The 15666-nt window shown below is 49.2% G+C and overlaps 1 protein-coding gene and 1 long non-coding RNA gene across 10 annotated transcripts in view; both read right to left on the minus strand.

Annotated features, from left to right (window-relative positions):
• Nucleotides 1–5267: 5267 nt before the first annotated feature.
• LOC138843865 (uncharacterized) lies at nucleotides 5268–11110 on the minus strand. Its single transcript, XR_011378989.1, has 2 exons — nucleotides 9280–11110; nucleotides 5268–6368 (listed from the first exon to the last, which is right to left on the minus strand). It is a non-coding gene; the product is annotated as an uncharacterized lncRNA (long non-coding RNA).
• An 823-nt stretch (nucleotides 11111–11933) lies between these two features.
• The window catches only part of TULP3 (TUB like protein 3), a 47404-nt gene continuing 43671 nt past the window's right edge, over nucleotides 11934–15666 (minus strand). For all 9 annotated transcript variants that reach the window (XM_070049365.1, XM_008259668.4, XM_051850237.2 and 6 more), the window contains exons 10-11: nucleotides 14297–14468; nucleotides 11934–12827 (exon numbers count right to left, since the gene is read on the minus strand). In XM_070049365.1, coding sequence (XP_069905466.1) covers nucleotides 12694–12827; nucleotides 14297–14468 — 306 coding nt within the window. In that variant the 3' untranslated portion in view covers nucleotides 11934–12693. The remainder of the gene's footprint in view (nucleotides 12828–14296; nucleotides 14469–15666) is intronic.

A 15666-nucleotide genomic window follows, 5' to 3' on the forward strand; every position in this document is an offset into this window, starting at 1 on the left:
TGGACCCAGTATCCAGTCTTGCCGGGGGAAGGCTTTGAAGCCAGCAGCCCGCATGTGGAGGGAGAGATTCTGGTATGCTTGTTAAATGGTGAGTCACCTTGCCGCTCAGTCACACGCAAGGGCTGCGATAGAGACAGGGTCTCAGCAGCGCCCCCGCCCCCCACCACCAGGGAGCACAGACCACTAGCGCTATTTCATTCAGCAGCCGTCTGTGGACCGTCTGCAGGTTTTGATACCACAGTCTAGGTGAGAAGGGGGGTAACTATGCAAAGTTGCCTGCGAGTCCCAGAGAAGGAATAGCGAAATCCACATCCCACGGATGACAGTCCATCCAGCTCTTTATATATGTGTATAAAGGCTCAGAGAGAGATCTTCCTGAGCTAGGCTGAAACCGGGAGCCAGACACTGCATCCTGGTCTCCCACAGGTACTTGGGCCATCTGCTGCTGCCTTCTCAGGCATGCTATCAGGAAGCCAGATCTTTGGAAGCAGAGCAGCAGGGACTCTGATATGGTGGTAGCTTAATTTGGCTGCCTGCTGACCCCCAGTCTAGCTCCTAAAAGATAAATGAGGGGGCAGCATTGTTGTACCCACTGGCATCCTCCGTGAGTGTAGGATCCAGTCCTGCCTGCTCCACTTCCAATCCAGGTCCCTGCGGTGTGCCTGGAGAAGCAGCAAACTGAGGCTAGAAACCCCGTTGAAGTCATATAGAGTGGTACCTACACAGGTCAGGTGGCCTGTGCACGAGGGCTGTTTAAGAAAGGTTTGTAAACTGGTGTGGCTGGAGAACAAGGGATGTAAAAATACAATTAATAGGAGTGGGTGCCAGGTTGTGAAAATTGTTATATGCCATGCTGAAGATTTTATGGACATCGTAAAGCCACTGAGATGCGGGTGTGCCGTACCCAGCAGCACCACCAACAGAAAGACCCCCTGGCAACAGTCTTGGCCTTGGATCGGACACTCTCAGTGGTCCTGAGGTGGAAAAAGCAGGAAAGGGACCAGGAAGGAGTCTAGAGGCAAAATCAGCTAGAATTATGAGTTTGGCTGTGAAGGGTGGGGGTGGAGGGGTGGAGAGAGAATACAAAAATCACTAAACTTTAACAGCAGAACAGTTGATGGTGGCCTCCAAAAGATAAGAATTCAAAGAAGGGAGGGAGGGAGGTGAAAAGTAAGTAACAGGGTGGTGCTGTGGCACAGCAGGTTAAAGCCCTGGCCTGAGGCGCCAGTTCTAGTCCCAGCTGCTCCTCTTCAGATCCAGGTCTCTGCTATGACCTGGAATAGCAGTGGAAGATGGCCCAAGTCCTTGGGCCCCTGCACCTTTGTGGGAGACCCGGAAGAGGTTCCTGGCTTCAGATAGGCACAGCTCCAGCCGTTGCGGCCATCTGCGGAGTGAACAGCAGATGGAAGACCTTTCTCTCTGTCTCTGCCTCTCTCTTTAACTCTTTCAAATCAATAAAATAAATCTTAAAAAAAAAAAAAAAAGGAAGTGGGGCTGGTGCTGTCGCACAATGGGTTAACGCCCTGGCCTGAAGCACTGGCATCCCTTATGGGCACCAGTTCCAGACCCAGCTGCTCCACTTCCTGTCCAGCTCTCTGCTATGGCCTGGGAAAGCAGTAGAAGATGGCTCAAGTGCTTGGGCCCTTGCACCCGTGTGGGAGACCCGGAAGAAGCTCCTGGCTTTGGATTGGCACAGCTCTGGCTGTTGTGGCCATCTGGGGAGTGAACCATTGGATGGAAGACACCTCTCTCTCTGCCTTTCCTCTCTCTGTGTAACTCTTTCAAATAAATAAATAAATCTTAAAAAAAAAAAAAAAAAAAAAAAAAAAAAGAAGTAACCTTCTTCAGATGGTCCAGGGAAAGGCACAGGAGAGTGGCCCCTGGCTGTCACTCAGCAGACTGCTAGGAGGAGAACTTGGGGGTCAGATCACATGAGGGAAGGTGTGTGTGCACCCGCCTCCTGGAGAGCACAGGACCCTGGAGGAAAGGAAAGGAGATCGGATACACAGAGCTTTACACATACCTCCTGCCCTTCCCAGGGTTAAGGGTGGGCCCCTCCGGGACCACTCTGTTGGTGGAAACACCACAGCATCTGACTGCAGCAGGTGCTCCTGGATCCCCTCACTTCTGTGACCCAAACCACCCCCCCCCCAGTCCTGCAAGTGGATCCTGGCTCACGGGGATGCGTGAGGAAGGGCGGCACAGAGGTAGGGTGGGGGTGTGGTCAGAGCTGGTTTGATGTGGGAAAGGTATTTATTTGTGTTGGCTCCATGCTGAAGTCAACGTTGAAACTCTATTAATTACTTTTACCAGATGTCATTTGGTATTATTTCCATGCCTCTAATAAACTTTGTTTTTCCAAACCACATGATCACAGTCAAACACATTATCCAGCTGACACTTCGTTAAACAAAACCAGCCACATCTATGTGATAGAATTCTTTGCAGCTATTAATAACAAGATGTTTTTATGTCTCCTAAAACAGAAAAACATCCAGAATATAATTGGAAAGTTAGATTTTTAAAAGGCTTTATACAATGAGTCTGTTTCGTAAAATTATTTATTTATTTACTTTTTAACTTGAAAGGCAAAGAAACAGAAAGAGATCTTCCATCCAAATGTCCACAGCAGCCAAAGCTAAGCCAGGAACTCCATCCAGGTTTTCCACTTGAGTGGCAAGAACCCAAATATTTGGGACATGATCTGCTGCCTTCAAGGGGGCACATAGCAGGAAGCTGGAATCAGAAGCAGAATTCAAACCCAGGCACTCCAATATGGGACGTTGGTATCCCAAGCATTTTTTTTTTTTTTTAAGATTTATTTACTTAAAAATCAGAGTTACACAGAGAGAGAAGGAGAGGCAGAGAGAGAGAGAAGTCTTCCATTCGCTGCTTCATTCCCCAATTGGCTGCAACGGCCGGAGTTAAGCCGATCCGAAGGCAGGAGCCAGGAGCTTCTTCTGGGTCTGCCATGCAGGTGCAGGGGCCCAGGCACTAGAGCCATCTTCTACTGCTTTCCCAGGCCACAGCAGAGAGCTGGATCGGAAGTGGAGCAGCCGGGACTCAAACCGACACCCATATGGGATGCTGGTACTGCAGGCAGCAGCTTTACCCGCTACAGCACAGCACCCACCCCCCCAAGAAGCTTCTCAAAAGTATTTGAGGCCGGCGCTGTGGTGCACCAGTGTGGGAGACCCGAAGAAGCTCCTGTCTTCAGCCTTCGGGGCAGCTCCAGCCATTGTGGCCATCTGAGGAGTGAACCATCAGATGGAAGACCTCTCTCTCTCTCTCTCTGCCTCTCCTCTCTCTGTGTAACTCTTTCAAATAAATAAAATGTTAAAAATAAATAAATAAAAGTATTTGAGTGATTATCCCAGAAAGTGTAAAGATTAAGGAGATTTCTTTATTTTCTTATTTTTATTCATGATTTTCCATAACAAACTTTTACTTCTTTTATAATCAGGAAAAATGTGATTATAACTGTATACCTAAACCTTTCCTAATTTCTCATCTTTAAGCAATAAAACCCTATAAACATGAGTATTTCAAAGTTTGTGGAAAATGGAATTAATTAAAAGATAAGCTTATTTTGGTGGAAAAAAAATTTTTTTTAAAGATCTATTGATGAGCCGGCACCGTGGCTAAATAGGCTAATCCTCCACCTTGCGGCGCCGGCACACGGGGTTCTAGTCCCGGTCGGGGCGCCGGATTCTGTCCCAGTTGCCCCTCTTCCAGGCCAACTCTCTGCTGTGGCCAGGGAAGGCAGTGGAGGATGGCTCAAGTGCTTGGGCCCTGCATCTGCATGGGAGACCAGGAGAAGCACCTGGCTCCTGGCTTTGGATCAGCGTGATGCGCCGGCCGCAGCGGCCATTGGAGGGTGAACCAACGGCAAAAAGGAAGACCTTTCTCTCTGTCTCTCTCTCACTGTCCACTCTGCCTGTCAAAAAAAAAAAAAAAAAAAAAAAAAAGATCTATTGATGGGGCTCTGGCGCAGCAGGTAGCCACCGCCACCTGCACTGCTGGCATCCCATATGGCTGCCGGTTCGAGTCCTGGCTGATCCACTTCTATTTCAGTTCTCTGCTATGCCTGGGAAAGCAGTAGAAGATGGCCCTAGTGCCTGGGCCCCTGTACCTGCATGGGAGACCCGGAAGAAGCTCCTGGCTTCAGATGGGCACAGCTATGGCTGTTGTAACCAACTGGGTAGTGAACCAGCGGATGGAAGACCTCTCTTTCTGCCTCTCCTCTCTTTCAAATAAGTGAACAAATCCTTAAAAAAAAAAAAAAAAAAAAAAAAAAAAAAAAAACACTACTCATTTGAAAGGCAGAGTTACAGGGAGAGGAAGAGACACACGGAGAGATCTATCCACTGGTTCACTCCCCAAATGGCTGCAATGGCTGGAACTGGGCCAATCCAAAGCCAGGAGCTTCTTCCGGGTCTCCCACACGGGTACAGGGGCCCAAGCACTTAGGCTGTCTTTCAGTGCTTTCCCAGGCACATTAGTAGGGAGCTGGATTAGAAGTGGAGCAGCCAGTAATCTCTAGGATGAACTGGCGCCCATATGTGATGCTAGCTCTGCAGGTGAGCTTTACCTGCTGTGTCACAGCACCAGCATGGTGCAAAAATATTTTGAATTTATATGGGGCCAGCATTTTGACAAGCAGGTTAAGCCACCTCCTGCAACACTGGAATTCCATATGGGCTCCAGTTCCTGTCCCAACTTCTCTACTTCCCATCTAGCTCCCTCCTCATGGCCTGGGAAAAGCAGAAAAAGATGGCCCAACTGTTTAGGCTCCTGGCACCCACGTGGAATACCTAAATGAAACTCCTAGCTCCTGGCTTGGTCTGGCATCTGGGAGCCATCAGGGAGTAAACCTGTGGATAGAAGCTCTCTTTCAAAATAAATAAATATAAAAATAATGTGTATTATGAAAAATGCATGTATTTCAAAAAATAAAACATTTGCACTAAAACACTTTTTTTACATTGTATTTATTTGTAAGAGTGACAGGGAGAAAGAAATCGTCCATGTGCTGGTTCACGCCCCAGATGCCGGCAAGAGCAGGAGCAGGTCAGGCTGAAGCCAGGAACTCCATTCAGGTCCCACAAGTGACAGTCAGGGACTCTACTTCAGACATCATCTGCTGCCTCCAGGGTGTGCACCAGTGGGGAACTGAATCAGGAGTGGAGTAGCCAGGACTTGAATCAGGCACTTTTACATGGGCTTAACCTGCTGTGCAACACCCACCCTACCAACTTACCTTTTCATTTTTCTATTTTTTAAAAAATATTTCTTCCTTTATTTGAAAGGCAGAATTAGAGAGAAGAGATAGAGACAGAGCATCCATCCACTGATTCACTCCCCAAATGGCTGCAACAGTTGGAGCTGGGCCAATCCAAAGCCAGGAATTTCTTCTGGGTCTCCCACATGGTTGGCAGGAGCCCAAGCACTTGGGCCATCTTCTACCGCTTTCCCAGTCTATAAGCAGAGAGCTGGATGGGAAGAGGAGCAGCCAGGACACGAACTGGCACCCATATGGGATGCCAGCATCGCAGGTGGAGGCCTTACCTTACCCATGGAGGCTTACCTGTATGCCACAGTGCTGGCCCCACAAAACTTATCTTTTAATTCCATTTCTCCACAAACATTTTGGAGTGCCCTCATGTATCCAAACATCATGTTGTGTTAATGTATACAGTTTTTATGTGTCAGCTATACCTTAATAATGCCACGGGAATAAAAAGAGGTTATATGGAGAACTCTGAGGAAACCAACATCTAAGTCTCTCAGAGTTTCCACTGACTCACTCATTATCTTATCTATTTATTTCAACTACTGCTGAGTTCCAGTTTGTAACTCTATAGAAAATTTTATTCCAAATAAAGCATTTCCCCAAATCAAAACAAACAAGCTGAAGTTTAGCCCAGCAGTTAAGCTGCCAATGTCCCACCCACGTCGGAGTAGCTGGAATTGACAGCTGGCTCCATTTGCTGTCTGCAGCTTCTCACTAATGCAGACCCTGGGACGGCTCAAGTTCTTGGTTCCTGCAACCCATGTGGGAGACCTGGGTTGAGTCCCTGGCTTCCAACTCTACCCTCGACCTAGCCCATCATTGAGGGCATTTGGGAAGCAAACCAGTGTATGGGAGCTCTGTTTCCCTACCTTTCAAATAAGAAAATATAAATTTATAAACTGACAACTGGATTTAGTGCCCTAATAACTTGAAAGAGCAGAGTACAGAAAGACTGCTTTGTGGGGCCGGCACTGTGGCATAGCAAGTAAAGCTGCTGCCTGCAGTGCCAGCATCTCCTATGGGTGCCGGTTCAAGTCTTGGCTGCTCCATTTCCAATCCAGCTCTCTGTTATGACCTGGGAGAGCAGCAGAAGATGGTCCAAGTCCTTGGGCCCCCGCACCCACATGGAAGACCTGGAAGAAGCTTCTGGCTCCTGATCGGCACAGCTCCTGCTCCGGCTGTTGCAGCCATCTGGGGAGTGAACGAACACATGGAAGACCTCTCTCTCTCTGCCTCTCTGTAACTCTGCCTTTCAAATAAAATATAAATAAATCTTAAAAAAAAAAAAAAAAAAAAAAAAAAGACTGCTTCCTAGCCTTTAGATGAAAGACTACACTGTGTGGTTTTTGAGATAGCTCCAAAGCTGCTGCTTCCCCACCACCAACAGTACTGCATGAACAACTCCTGCTGCACCTGAGGTCAACTGTGACTCCGGCTCCTTTTCTTTTCCAGCCTCTCCACCATGTATTTCTATTTACTTTCTCCTTAAAAAGACTCTCCAGGGGCTAGCATTGTGGCGCAACCAGTTAAGCTACTGCTTGTGATTGGCCGCATTCCGTATCTGAGCACCGGTTCAAGTCTCGGTTGTTCTGCTTCTGATCCAGCTCCTTGCTAATGCACCTGGGAAAGCCGCGGAAGATGGCCCAAGTATGTGAATTCCTGTTACCTGTGTGGGAGACCCAGATGGAGTTCCTGGCTCCTGGCTTTGGCTTGGCCCATGTCCGGGTATTGTGGCCATTTGGTGAGCGAACCAGCAAATTAAAGACTGCTCCTCTCCCCACCTCCATCATCCTACCTTTCAAATAAATCAATAAACCTTTAAAAACTGAAGTTGTTTGGAGTCTTTTCCTCCATCTGCAGAATAAAAGCAGTAACTTGATAAATATCATATTAGTTATTCTTTAAGATCCATTTTTATTTATTTGAAAGGCAGAATTAGAGAGAGAAAAGGAGACAACTAAAGGTCTTCCATCTGCTAGTTCATTCCTCAAATGGCCATAATAGCCAGGACTAGGCCAGACTGAAGCCAGGAGCCAGGAGCTTCTTCCAGGTCTCCCATGTGGGTACAGGAGCCCAAGCTCCTGGGCCATCCTCCACTGCTCTCCTAGATCCATCAGCAGGGAGCTGGATCAGAAGCAGAGCCCTGGGACTCGAACCAGCACCCACATGGGATGCCGGCATGACAGGCAGTGGCTTCACCTGCTATACCACAATGCTGGCCCCAGCTCTGTTATCTCTTTAGCAAAGAGAAGTGTGAGAGTGAGCAGGCTCTGGGCCCACTATCAAGACAACAGTATAAGCTGTGGGCTGAACTATTTCCCCAAATCAAATGTTGAAGCCCTAACCCTATCCTGTAGCTCAGCGAATGACAGTATTTGGAGATAAGTTCCCTAAAGAGCGGATTACATTAGCATGAGGTCATTAGGGTGGGCCCTAATTCAACCTGATCAATGTCTTTATAGAGAGATTAGGAAGCACACAGACTGGAGGGACCACCCTGTGAAGACACAGGGATAAGGCACCCTCTGTAAGACAGAGAAGTCTCACAAGAAATCCTGGACTTCTGGCCTCCAGTACTTTAAGTTTGAGTCCTGGTGCTCCACTTCCCATCCAGCTCCCTGCTAACGTGCCTGGGAAAAGCATCGGAAGATGGCCCGAGTGCCTGGGCTCCTCTCCCATGTGGAGACCTAAACGGAGTTCCTGGCTCCCGGTGGATGGACGATCTCTGTGTGTCTCCCCTTTTCTCTCTGTAACTCTTTCAAATCAATAAATAAATCTCATTTGAAAAAAAAAGAAAGAAGAGAAGTAGATGTCTATTGCTGGAGTCCCCAGCTGGTGGGTTTTGTTACAGATGACAGCCCAAGCTATATCAGTACATTTTCAGGTGGAAATGAACAGCTGGTTTCTGGGTTCCCACAGGGTCTTCGGGATCGTCCTGAGAACAACAAAAGTGGGGAAGGCTTCCTCTGCCCTTGTTCAGCTGAAATTTTTAACTTCAGCAACTCTGTGATTTGTTTGTTTCAAAAGGCAGAGAGGGAGAGATCGCTCAATCTTCCATCCACTGGGTTCACTCACCAAATGCCTCCAACAGCCAGGGCAGGACCAGGTCAAAGCTTGGAGTGCAATCTGGCGCTAGCAGTTGGGCGGCAGGGACCCAAGTACTTGAGCCATCACTGCTGCCTCCCAGGGTGCACGTTAGCAGGAAACTTGATGGGAAGGAGAGAGACCTGGAACTAAGCACTCCAGGATGGGATGTGGGCAGGCCATGGGGTGATGGGGTGATGTAACGGCTGTGCCAAACACCCACATCAAGTAAGGACTTTTTTTTTTTTTGTAGGGAGGTAAGTAGGTTTATTTGGGTGGCCTCCTGGAGGAAGGGGGACTCTATGATCCTAAATAGGCTCTTTCTCCAAGTAATCATGTTTTGTCCTAAGCCCATTAGTCCCTTAGAACTTGAATTTAGATCCACCCTTTAAAATCTCGATCTAATTTCTAGCCCTCCTCTGTCTTTCACTCTTTCTCCTCAGAGTGTTCTTCCTTCCTAACTTTCCTACTCTCAATACAGAAGAAAGAGAACTGCTGGGTAATTATTCTTGAAATATCTGAGAACCTTAACAAGGGACACGATCCAGGTAGACCGTACATAGCTAGAAGTTAAAGACTGATGCTTCAGCGGGGGCGGCGTTGTGGCCTAGCAAGTAAAGCCACTGCCTGCAACACTGGCATCCCATATGGATGGCAGTTCATGTCCCAGCTGTTCCACTTCCCACCCAGTTCCCTACCTTTCAAATAAGAAAATATAAATTTATAAACTGACAACTGGATTTATGCCCTAATAACTTGAAAGAGCAGAGTACAGAAAGACTGCTTTGTGGGGCCGGCGCTGTGGCATAGCAAGTAAAGCTGCTGCCTGCAGTGCCAGCATCTCATGTGGGTGCCAGTTCAAGTCTTGGCTGCTCCATTTCCAATCCAGCTCTCTGTATGACCTGGGAGAGCAGCAGAAGATGGCCTGGGAAAAGCATCAGAAATGGGAGACTTGGATGGAGCTTCTGGCTTTGGCCTGGCCCAGCACTGGCCGTCTGAGGAAGTGAGCCATCAGATAGAAGAACTCTATCACTTTCTCTGTCTCTCCCTTTTTCTCTGTAGTTCTTTCAAAATAAATAAAATCTTAAAAATACTGAAGCTTAAGGGGCCAGTGTTGTGGCACTGCAGGCTGTTCCACTTCACACCCAGTTCCCTGCTAATGTGCCTAGGAAAGCAACAAAGATGGCCCAAAAGCTTGAGCCCCTGCCACCTATGTGGGAAGCCCTTCCAGGCACCTGGCTTTGCACTGACCCAGCCCTGGCCATTGTGCCCATTTAGGGAGTGACCCAGAAGATGGAAGATCTCTGCGTCTAACTCTGCCTTTCAAATAAATAAATCCTTTAAAAAAAAAAAAAGTTGGAGCTTTAGAACCATTATATTAAACCAACGATGTATCACATGCGAGATGAAGGTTCAGTTCTGGCCTCCTGGCTTTGACCCAGCCCAGGCCAGACTGTTGTGGGCACCTGGGGGCATGAACCAATAAACAGAAAATCTTTCTGCATCTGTCGCTTTCAAATAAAAGTGACAAAAAGTGTGGACAGGCCAGGAAAACTCACACCTGCCCTACTTGGTCCCCTCTGGCATGCTTTCGTGGCTTTCTCTTGTCTTCCACTCCTAGGCCACAGCTGTGGTGGAAGGCAGCACATCAAGGAGCCTGGGCCTGGCCTGGTGGGCCAAAACACTCAGCAGAGGTGCCACCATTACGGCACGGCAGGTTGGCTAAGCTACCACCTGCAATACTGCATCCTATATATTATAATTATATAATTAGGTTATATAGGATATATAATCTTTATATTTTTTAATGATATATTTATTTGAAAGGCAGAGTTAGAAAAAGATTCTCCATCTGCTGGTTCACTCCCCAAATGGCCCCAACAGCCAGAGCAGGGCTGATCCGAAGCCGGGAGCCAGGAGCTTCTTCTAGGCTTCTCATTTGGGCCATCTTCTCCTGCTTTTCCAGGCACATTAGCAGGGAGCTAGATTGGGAGTGGAGCAGCTGGGGCTCAAACTGGTGCCCATATGGGATGCTGGTGCCACTCAGGTCCCTATCACCCACACGGGAGACCTAGATTGAATTCCAGGCTTTGGTCTGGCCCAGCCCTGGTTGCTGTGGGTGTGCAGGGAGTGAACCAATGGATGGATGATCCCTCTCTGTCTCTGCCTTTCAAATGAAAAGAGAAAAGGGAAGAAAAGGAATAGAAATGTATACTAGGGGCAAAGCGGGTTAACACCCTGGCCTGAGGCGCCGGCATCCCATATGGACGCCAGTTTGAGCCCCGGCTGCTCTACTTCCCATCCAGCTCTCAGCTATGGCCTGGGAAAGCAGTAGAAGATGGCCCAATTCCTTGGGCCCCTGCACCTGTGTGGGAGACCTGGAAGCTCCTGGCTCCTGGCTTTGGATTGGCGCAACTCCAGCCGTTGAGGCCAATTAGGGAATGAACCAGAGGATGGAAGACCCGCCCCCTTCTCTCTCTTCCTCTGTCTCTCTGTAACTCTGCCTTTTGAATAAATAAATCTTAAAATTAAAAAAAAATATATTAAAACAAAAAAAAAATGTAAACTAAACGCTTACTGTGTATCAGCCAGACCCTGGGCATTTACTTTGAGGACCTCAGCTGGCTTCTGAACTCCAGGCTTCCTGTGCTCAGGCCTTGGGAAGAGTCTGCTGTCTCACCAGTGGCCCAGGTGTGGAAGTCAGGGCTGAGCCCCTGAGGCTTTCTCACCGGGATTACAGCACTGGTGCGGTTCTTACTTTCATGCATCTGTGATGTGCATCCTTGGTCAGTAGGTGGTGCCATGACACCAGCCAAAGCTCTCCACAGGGCACTGACAGCAGTTGCTGCCTCCGGCTGTGCCAACCCCCAGGTTTTTGTGGATGAAAGGAGAGTCTATTTGATAAAGAAGCCTGAGACTTTTAAGGAATATACACTAACTATGATAACAAAGACCACAGCAAGAGGGAAGGCAAAATAACACAAGATGGGGCCGGGCCTTTGGCGCGGTGACACTGGGACACCAGCATCCCACAACAGAGTTCTTGGCTAGATTCCCAGCCCTTCTGCCTCTGGCCAGTTTTCCTGCTGATGGACACCTTGCGAGACAGCAAATGACGGCCCAAGTACTTAGGTCCCTGCTGCCCTCGTGGAAGACCTACGCTGATTTCTGCACTCCTGGCTTCAATCTGACCCAGCCTTGTTTATTGTGCACGTTTGGGAAGTGAACCAGTGGAGGGAGGCATCTCTTTCAAATGAGTGAAAATATTTTTTTTAATGATTCCATATGGAAGTGGTTGAGGAACTGTCCTAAAAGGTGGGACAAGACCTGGCAAGTCCCTGGCAAGTCCCTGGCAAGTCCCTGGCTGGGGCGCACATGAGGACCACGGACGCAGAGAGCCCACCTGAGACACGTGGCCTGAGTCCATGGTAGAAGCTCTATCCAGAGGAGCAGGCCAAGGGAAAGTGCAGCCTGCAGCATCCCAAGGTCTGTTCTGTGGAGTAAGAGGCACTTGTGGTTACTGTAGCTCAAGTGACCAATGTCAACTGACACATTATACTTGGTAAAATAAAGAGGGTATTTATTTTTTTAAAAAAATCTCAACAGTGCTTGGGGAAACGCAGCTTTGGGGTCCTACACTTCCTCATCACGGGGTCCGATTTCTTCCACTCTGCGGAAAGTTCTCCACCTTTCCAGAATGTCCCCCCAGCCGTTCCTCAGCTTAAGTGATCGGTGGCCTTTTCCTGAGGTCTCTGTCGCTTCTTCCAGCAGGTCTTTCCTTCGTGGATTATCTGTGGCTACTTCTGCACCACAAACGCAGAGTTGGGCAGCTGAGTTGGTTCTGTACGGAAAAGTGTGCAGACCCCTGCCCTGGAGACTAAAGGCAACTTAGGGAGCTGGCCCTCTCTGAAAAGGTCTTCAAAGAAAGAGACGCACGTACTTCGCCATTAGGATCAGACCGCTGCAACCTTCCAGGCGTGGGAGATCTGACGCTGCAGGCAGTAACTGCAGGACTCACCCACGTACTGCAGACGAGAGCCTCTCTCTGCTTTCAACAATCTCTCGCCCGGGATCCCTGACAAGTCTATGAAATCCAGCGGAGCAGTGTGTGTGCATGTATGTTCAGATGTACCCACACACACACGTGTGCAGACACGTTCAGACGTTTCTACACACACATGTGGATATACACGTGCATTCAGGAACTGTTCTGAAAGGAGAGACCATCAATCTTCATGTCCTCGGGCAAGGGCAGCAGCTGTGTGTTCCTGGTCGGCTCTGTGCTGAGAAACCCCGCCCCTGTACGTGCCTTCCTCTCATTCACAAGCAAGCTTGCTGTCGAAACTAGAGAGCCCGATGGCAAAGGCCTGAAGTGCACACAGCGGGTAGCTGTAGTCCAGTGTGAACACGTCGTCCTCCACACGGCCAAACTGCATGACTATGTAGTCGGCTACAAACGAAAAGAAATGCGAATGTCAGACGATAATGTGGCTGCAGTGAGGAACAACCTAGAAAGATAGACAACACATTCAAACAGCCCTAGGTCTTTTTTTTTTTTTAAAGATTTATTTATTTGTCTGAAAGGCATAGTTACAGAGAGGCAGAGACAGGGAGCGAGGCTTTCCATCTGCTGGTTCACTTCCCAGATGGCAGCATCGGCTGGAGCTGTGCCTATCCATAGCCAGGAGCCAGGAGCTTCTTCCAGGTCTCCCACATGAGTGCAGGGGCCCAAGGACATGGGCCATCCTCTACTGCTTTCTCAGGCCATTCTCTACTGCTCTTCTCAGCTGAGGTCTGGATCAGAAGTGGTGCAGCCGGGACTCAAACCAGCGCCCATAGCGACAGCTTTACCAGCTATGCCACGGTGCCAGTCCCCAAGTCTTCTTAAAGTGGGAAACTTCTAAAGGCTGGAAGGAAGCATTGACAACTAAGTGTCTGCGGTGGGTGTTCAGCCTGCAATGAAGACAGCAGGTTAAGATGCCCACATCCTACACTGCAGTGCCTGGGTTTGACTCCTGCCTCTAGCTTCCCACCAGTGCAGAGCCTGGGAGCAACAGTGATGGCCCAAATAACTGGGTCCCTGCCACCCCTGTGGGAGACCTGCACTGTGTTCCCAGCTCCTGGTTCTGACTCAGTCCTAGCTGTTGGGGGCACCTGGGAAGTGAACCAGAGGATGGGGGAGTGATCTCTCTTAAATAAATTAGAAACAAAAACCTGGCATGGGTGTTGTGGTCCGGCAGGTTAACTCACCCCTTGGGATGCCCACATCCCATACCAGAGCCCCTATTCCGGTCCCAGTCGCTCCACTTCTGTCTCAGCTCCCTGCTAACGCACCTGGCAAGGCAGCAGGTGATGGCTCAAGTACTTGAGTCCCTGTCACCCCTGTAGGAGACCTGGAAAGAGCTGTTGGCTCCTGACTTAGGCTTGGCCCAGCCCCAGCTCTTGTGGCCATTTGGGGAACGAATAAGCAGATGAAAGATCTTTTTCTCTCTTTCCTTCTTTTCTGTGTCACTCTGCCTTTCAAACAAATCAGTACATCTTTAAAAACAACAAAAAAAAGCAAGGGTGTCTGCTAAGCACGAGCGAAGTTTCTATGATATTCCTCTCGCCTACAGAGAACGGCAGACCAACCCTGGTAGCAAGAAAGGGCAGCGGGACGGAAGATCACGAGCGTTTCCTGGGAACAGCACGAGCTCCGTGGGCTGGAGTTACCACGGGGCCTTTATTAAGCATTATGTGAGTCTGCTTCCCAAACGGCCTGATGAAGACTCCTCTGCCTTGCCCTGGGAAGGCTCTCACACGTCTCTCCCTGCTTCAACATGGTGGTTGTGTTTTCCTCCGAAATATTTCTCAGACTGCTCGTGCATCTCGTGAGAGCACCCCCCACGCCCGGCCGCTGCCCCAGCCCTGTGGGCTTACGGTCATTCGCATGGACTATCTGGAAGTTCTTCACAGACGCCTGCGTGACCCGGCCGTGGAAGTTCAGGACGTAGGAGTGAGTGTCGTCGTTCCAGACGGGGGCCTTGTTGTGCAGCTCGATCAGGTTCTCCATGCTCTTGTTCTGCCATCTTGACAGCAAGCTCTCATGATCCTGTTCGAAGGAAAAGTCATCACTTGGTGCTGAGAACCCTAAGAATTCATTCACTTTCAAGGTGGTGAGGAGGTAGGGGGTGCAGCAGGGAAGTGCCTTCTCCATTTCAGAAAAGGTAAAACAGACACAAGGAATGAAAGCTGAACGTTAAGCCAGAGGGGCTAAAACTGTGGGGCAGCAGGTTAAGCCACCACTTCCTTATCAGAATGCCAGCCTGAGTCCCAGGTACTCCTGCGTCTAATCCAGCTTCCTGCTAATGAACCTACAAAGGCAGCAGGAAACGACTCAAGTAGCTGGGCCCCTGCCATCCATGTGGGAGACCCGGATGGAGGCTCCTGGCTTTGGCCGGGACCAGACCTGGCTGTTGTGGCCATTTGGGGAGTGAACCAGCAGATCCCTCTCTCTTCTCTCGCTGTCACCCTGCCTTTCAAATAAATCAACCAATCTTGGGGCTGACATTGCTGCGTAGTGGGTTAAGCCACTGCCAGAGATGCTGGCAGTGGTGCCCACTTGGGCACCAGATTAAGTCCCGGCTGCTTCACATCCAATCCAGCTCCCTGCTAATGCACCTGGGAAAGCAGCAAAAGATGGCCCAAGCCCCTGCACCCATAAGGGAGACCTGGAAGAAGCTCTGGGCTCTTGGCTTTGGCTTGGCCTAGTCCTGGCTGTTGCAGCCATTTAGGGAGTGAACCATGGAAGGTCCCTCTCTTTCTCTAACTCTACTTTTCAAAAAAATAAAAAATACTTAAAAAAAAAAAAAAGCCACCACCTGCAGACATCCCATATGGACCCTGGTTAATGTCCCAGCTACTCCACTTCCAATCCAGCTGCCTGCTAATGCGCCTGGGAAAGCAGTGGAAAATGACCCAATTGCTTGGGCCCCTGCACCCACATGGGAGACCCAGAAGAAGCTCCTGGTTCCTGGCTTTGGCCAGGCCATTGTGGTCATTTGGGAAGCGAACCAGCGGATAGATTTCTCTGTCGCTCTGTAACTCTTTCAAATAAATAAGTGAATCTTCAATAAATAAATCTTTAAAATTTTTTTTTTTTTTTTTTGACAGGCAGAGTGGACAGTGAGAGAGAGAGAGACAGAGAGAAAGGTCTTCCTTTTGCTGTTGGTTCACCCTCCAATGGCCACCGTGGCCGGTGCACTGTGGCCGGCGCATCATGCTGATCCGAAGCCAGGAGCCAGGTGCTT

This window comes from Oryctolagus cuniculus, chromosome 9 (genome assembly GCF_964237555.1).
Source record: "Oryctolagus cuniculus chromosome 9, mOryCun1.1, whole genome shotgun sequence".
Classification (NCBI taxonomy): domain Eukaryota; kingdom Metazoa; phylum Chordata; class Mammalia; order Lagomorpha; family Leporidae; genus Oryctolagus; species Oryctolagus cuniculus.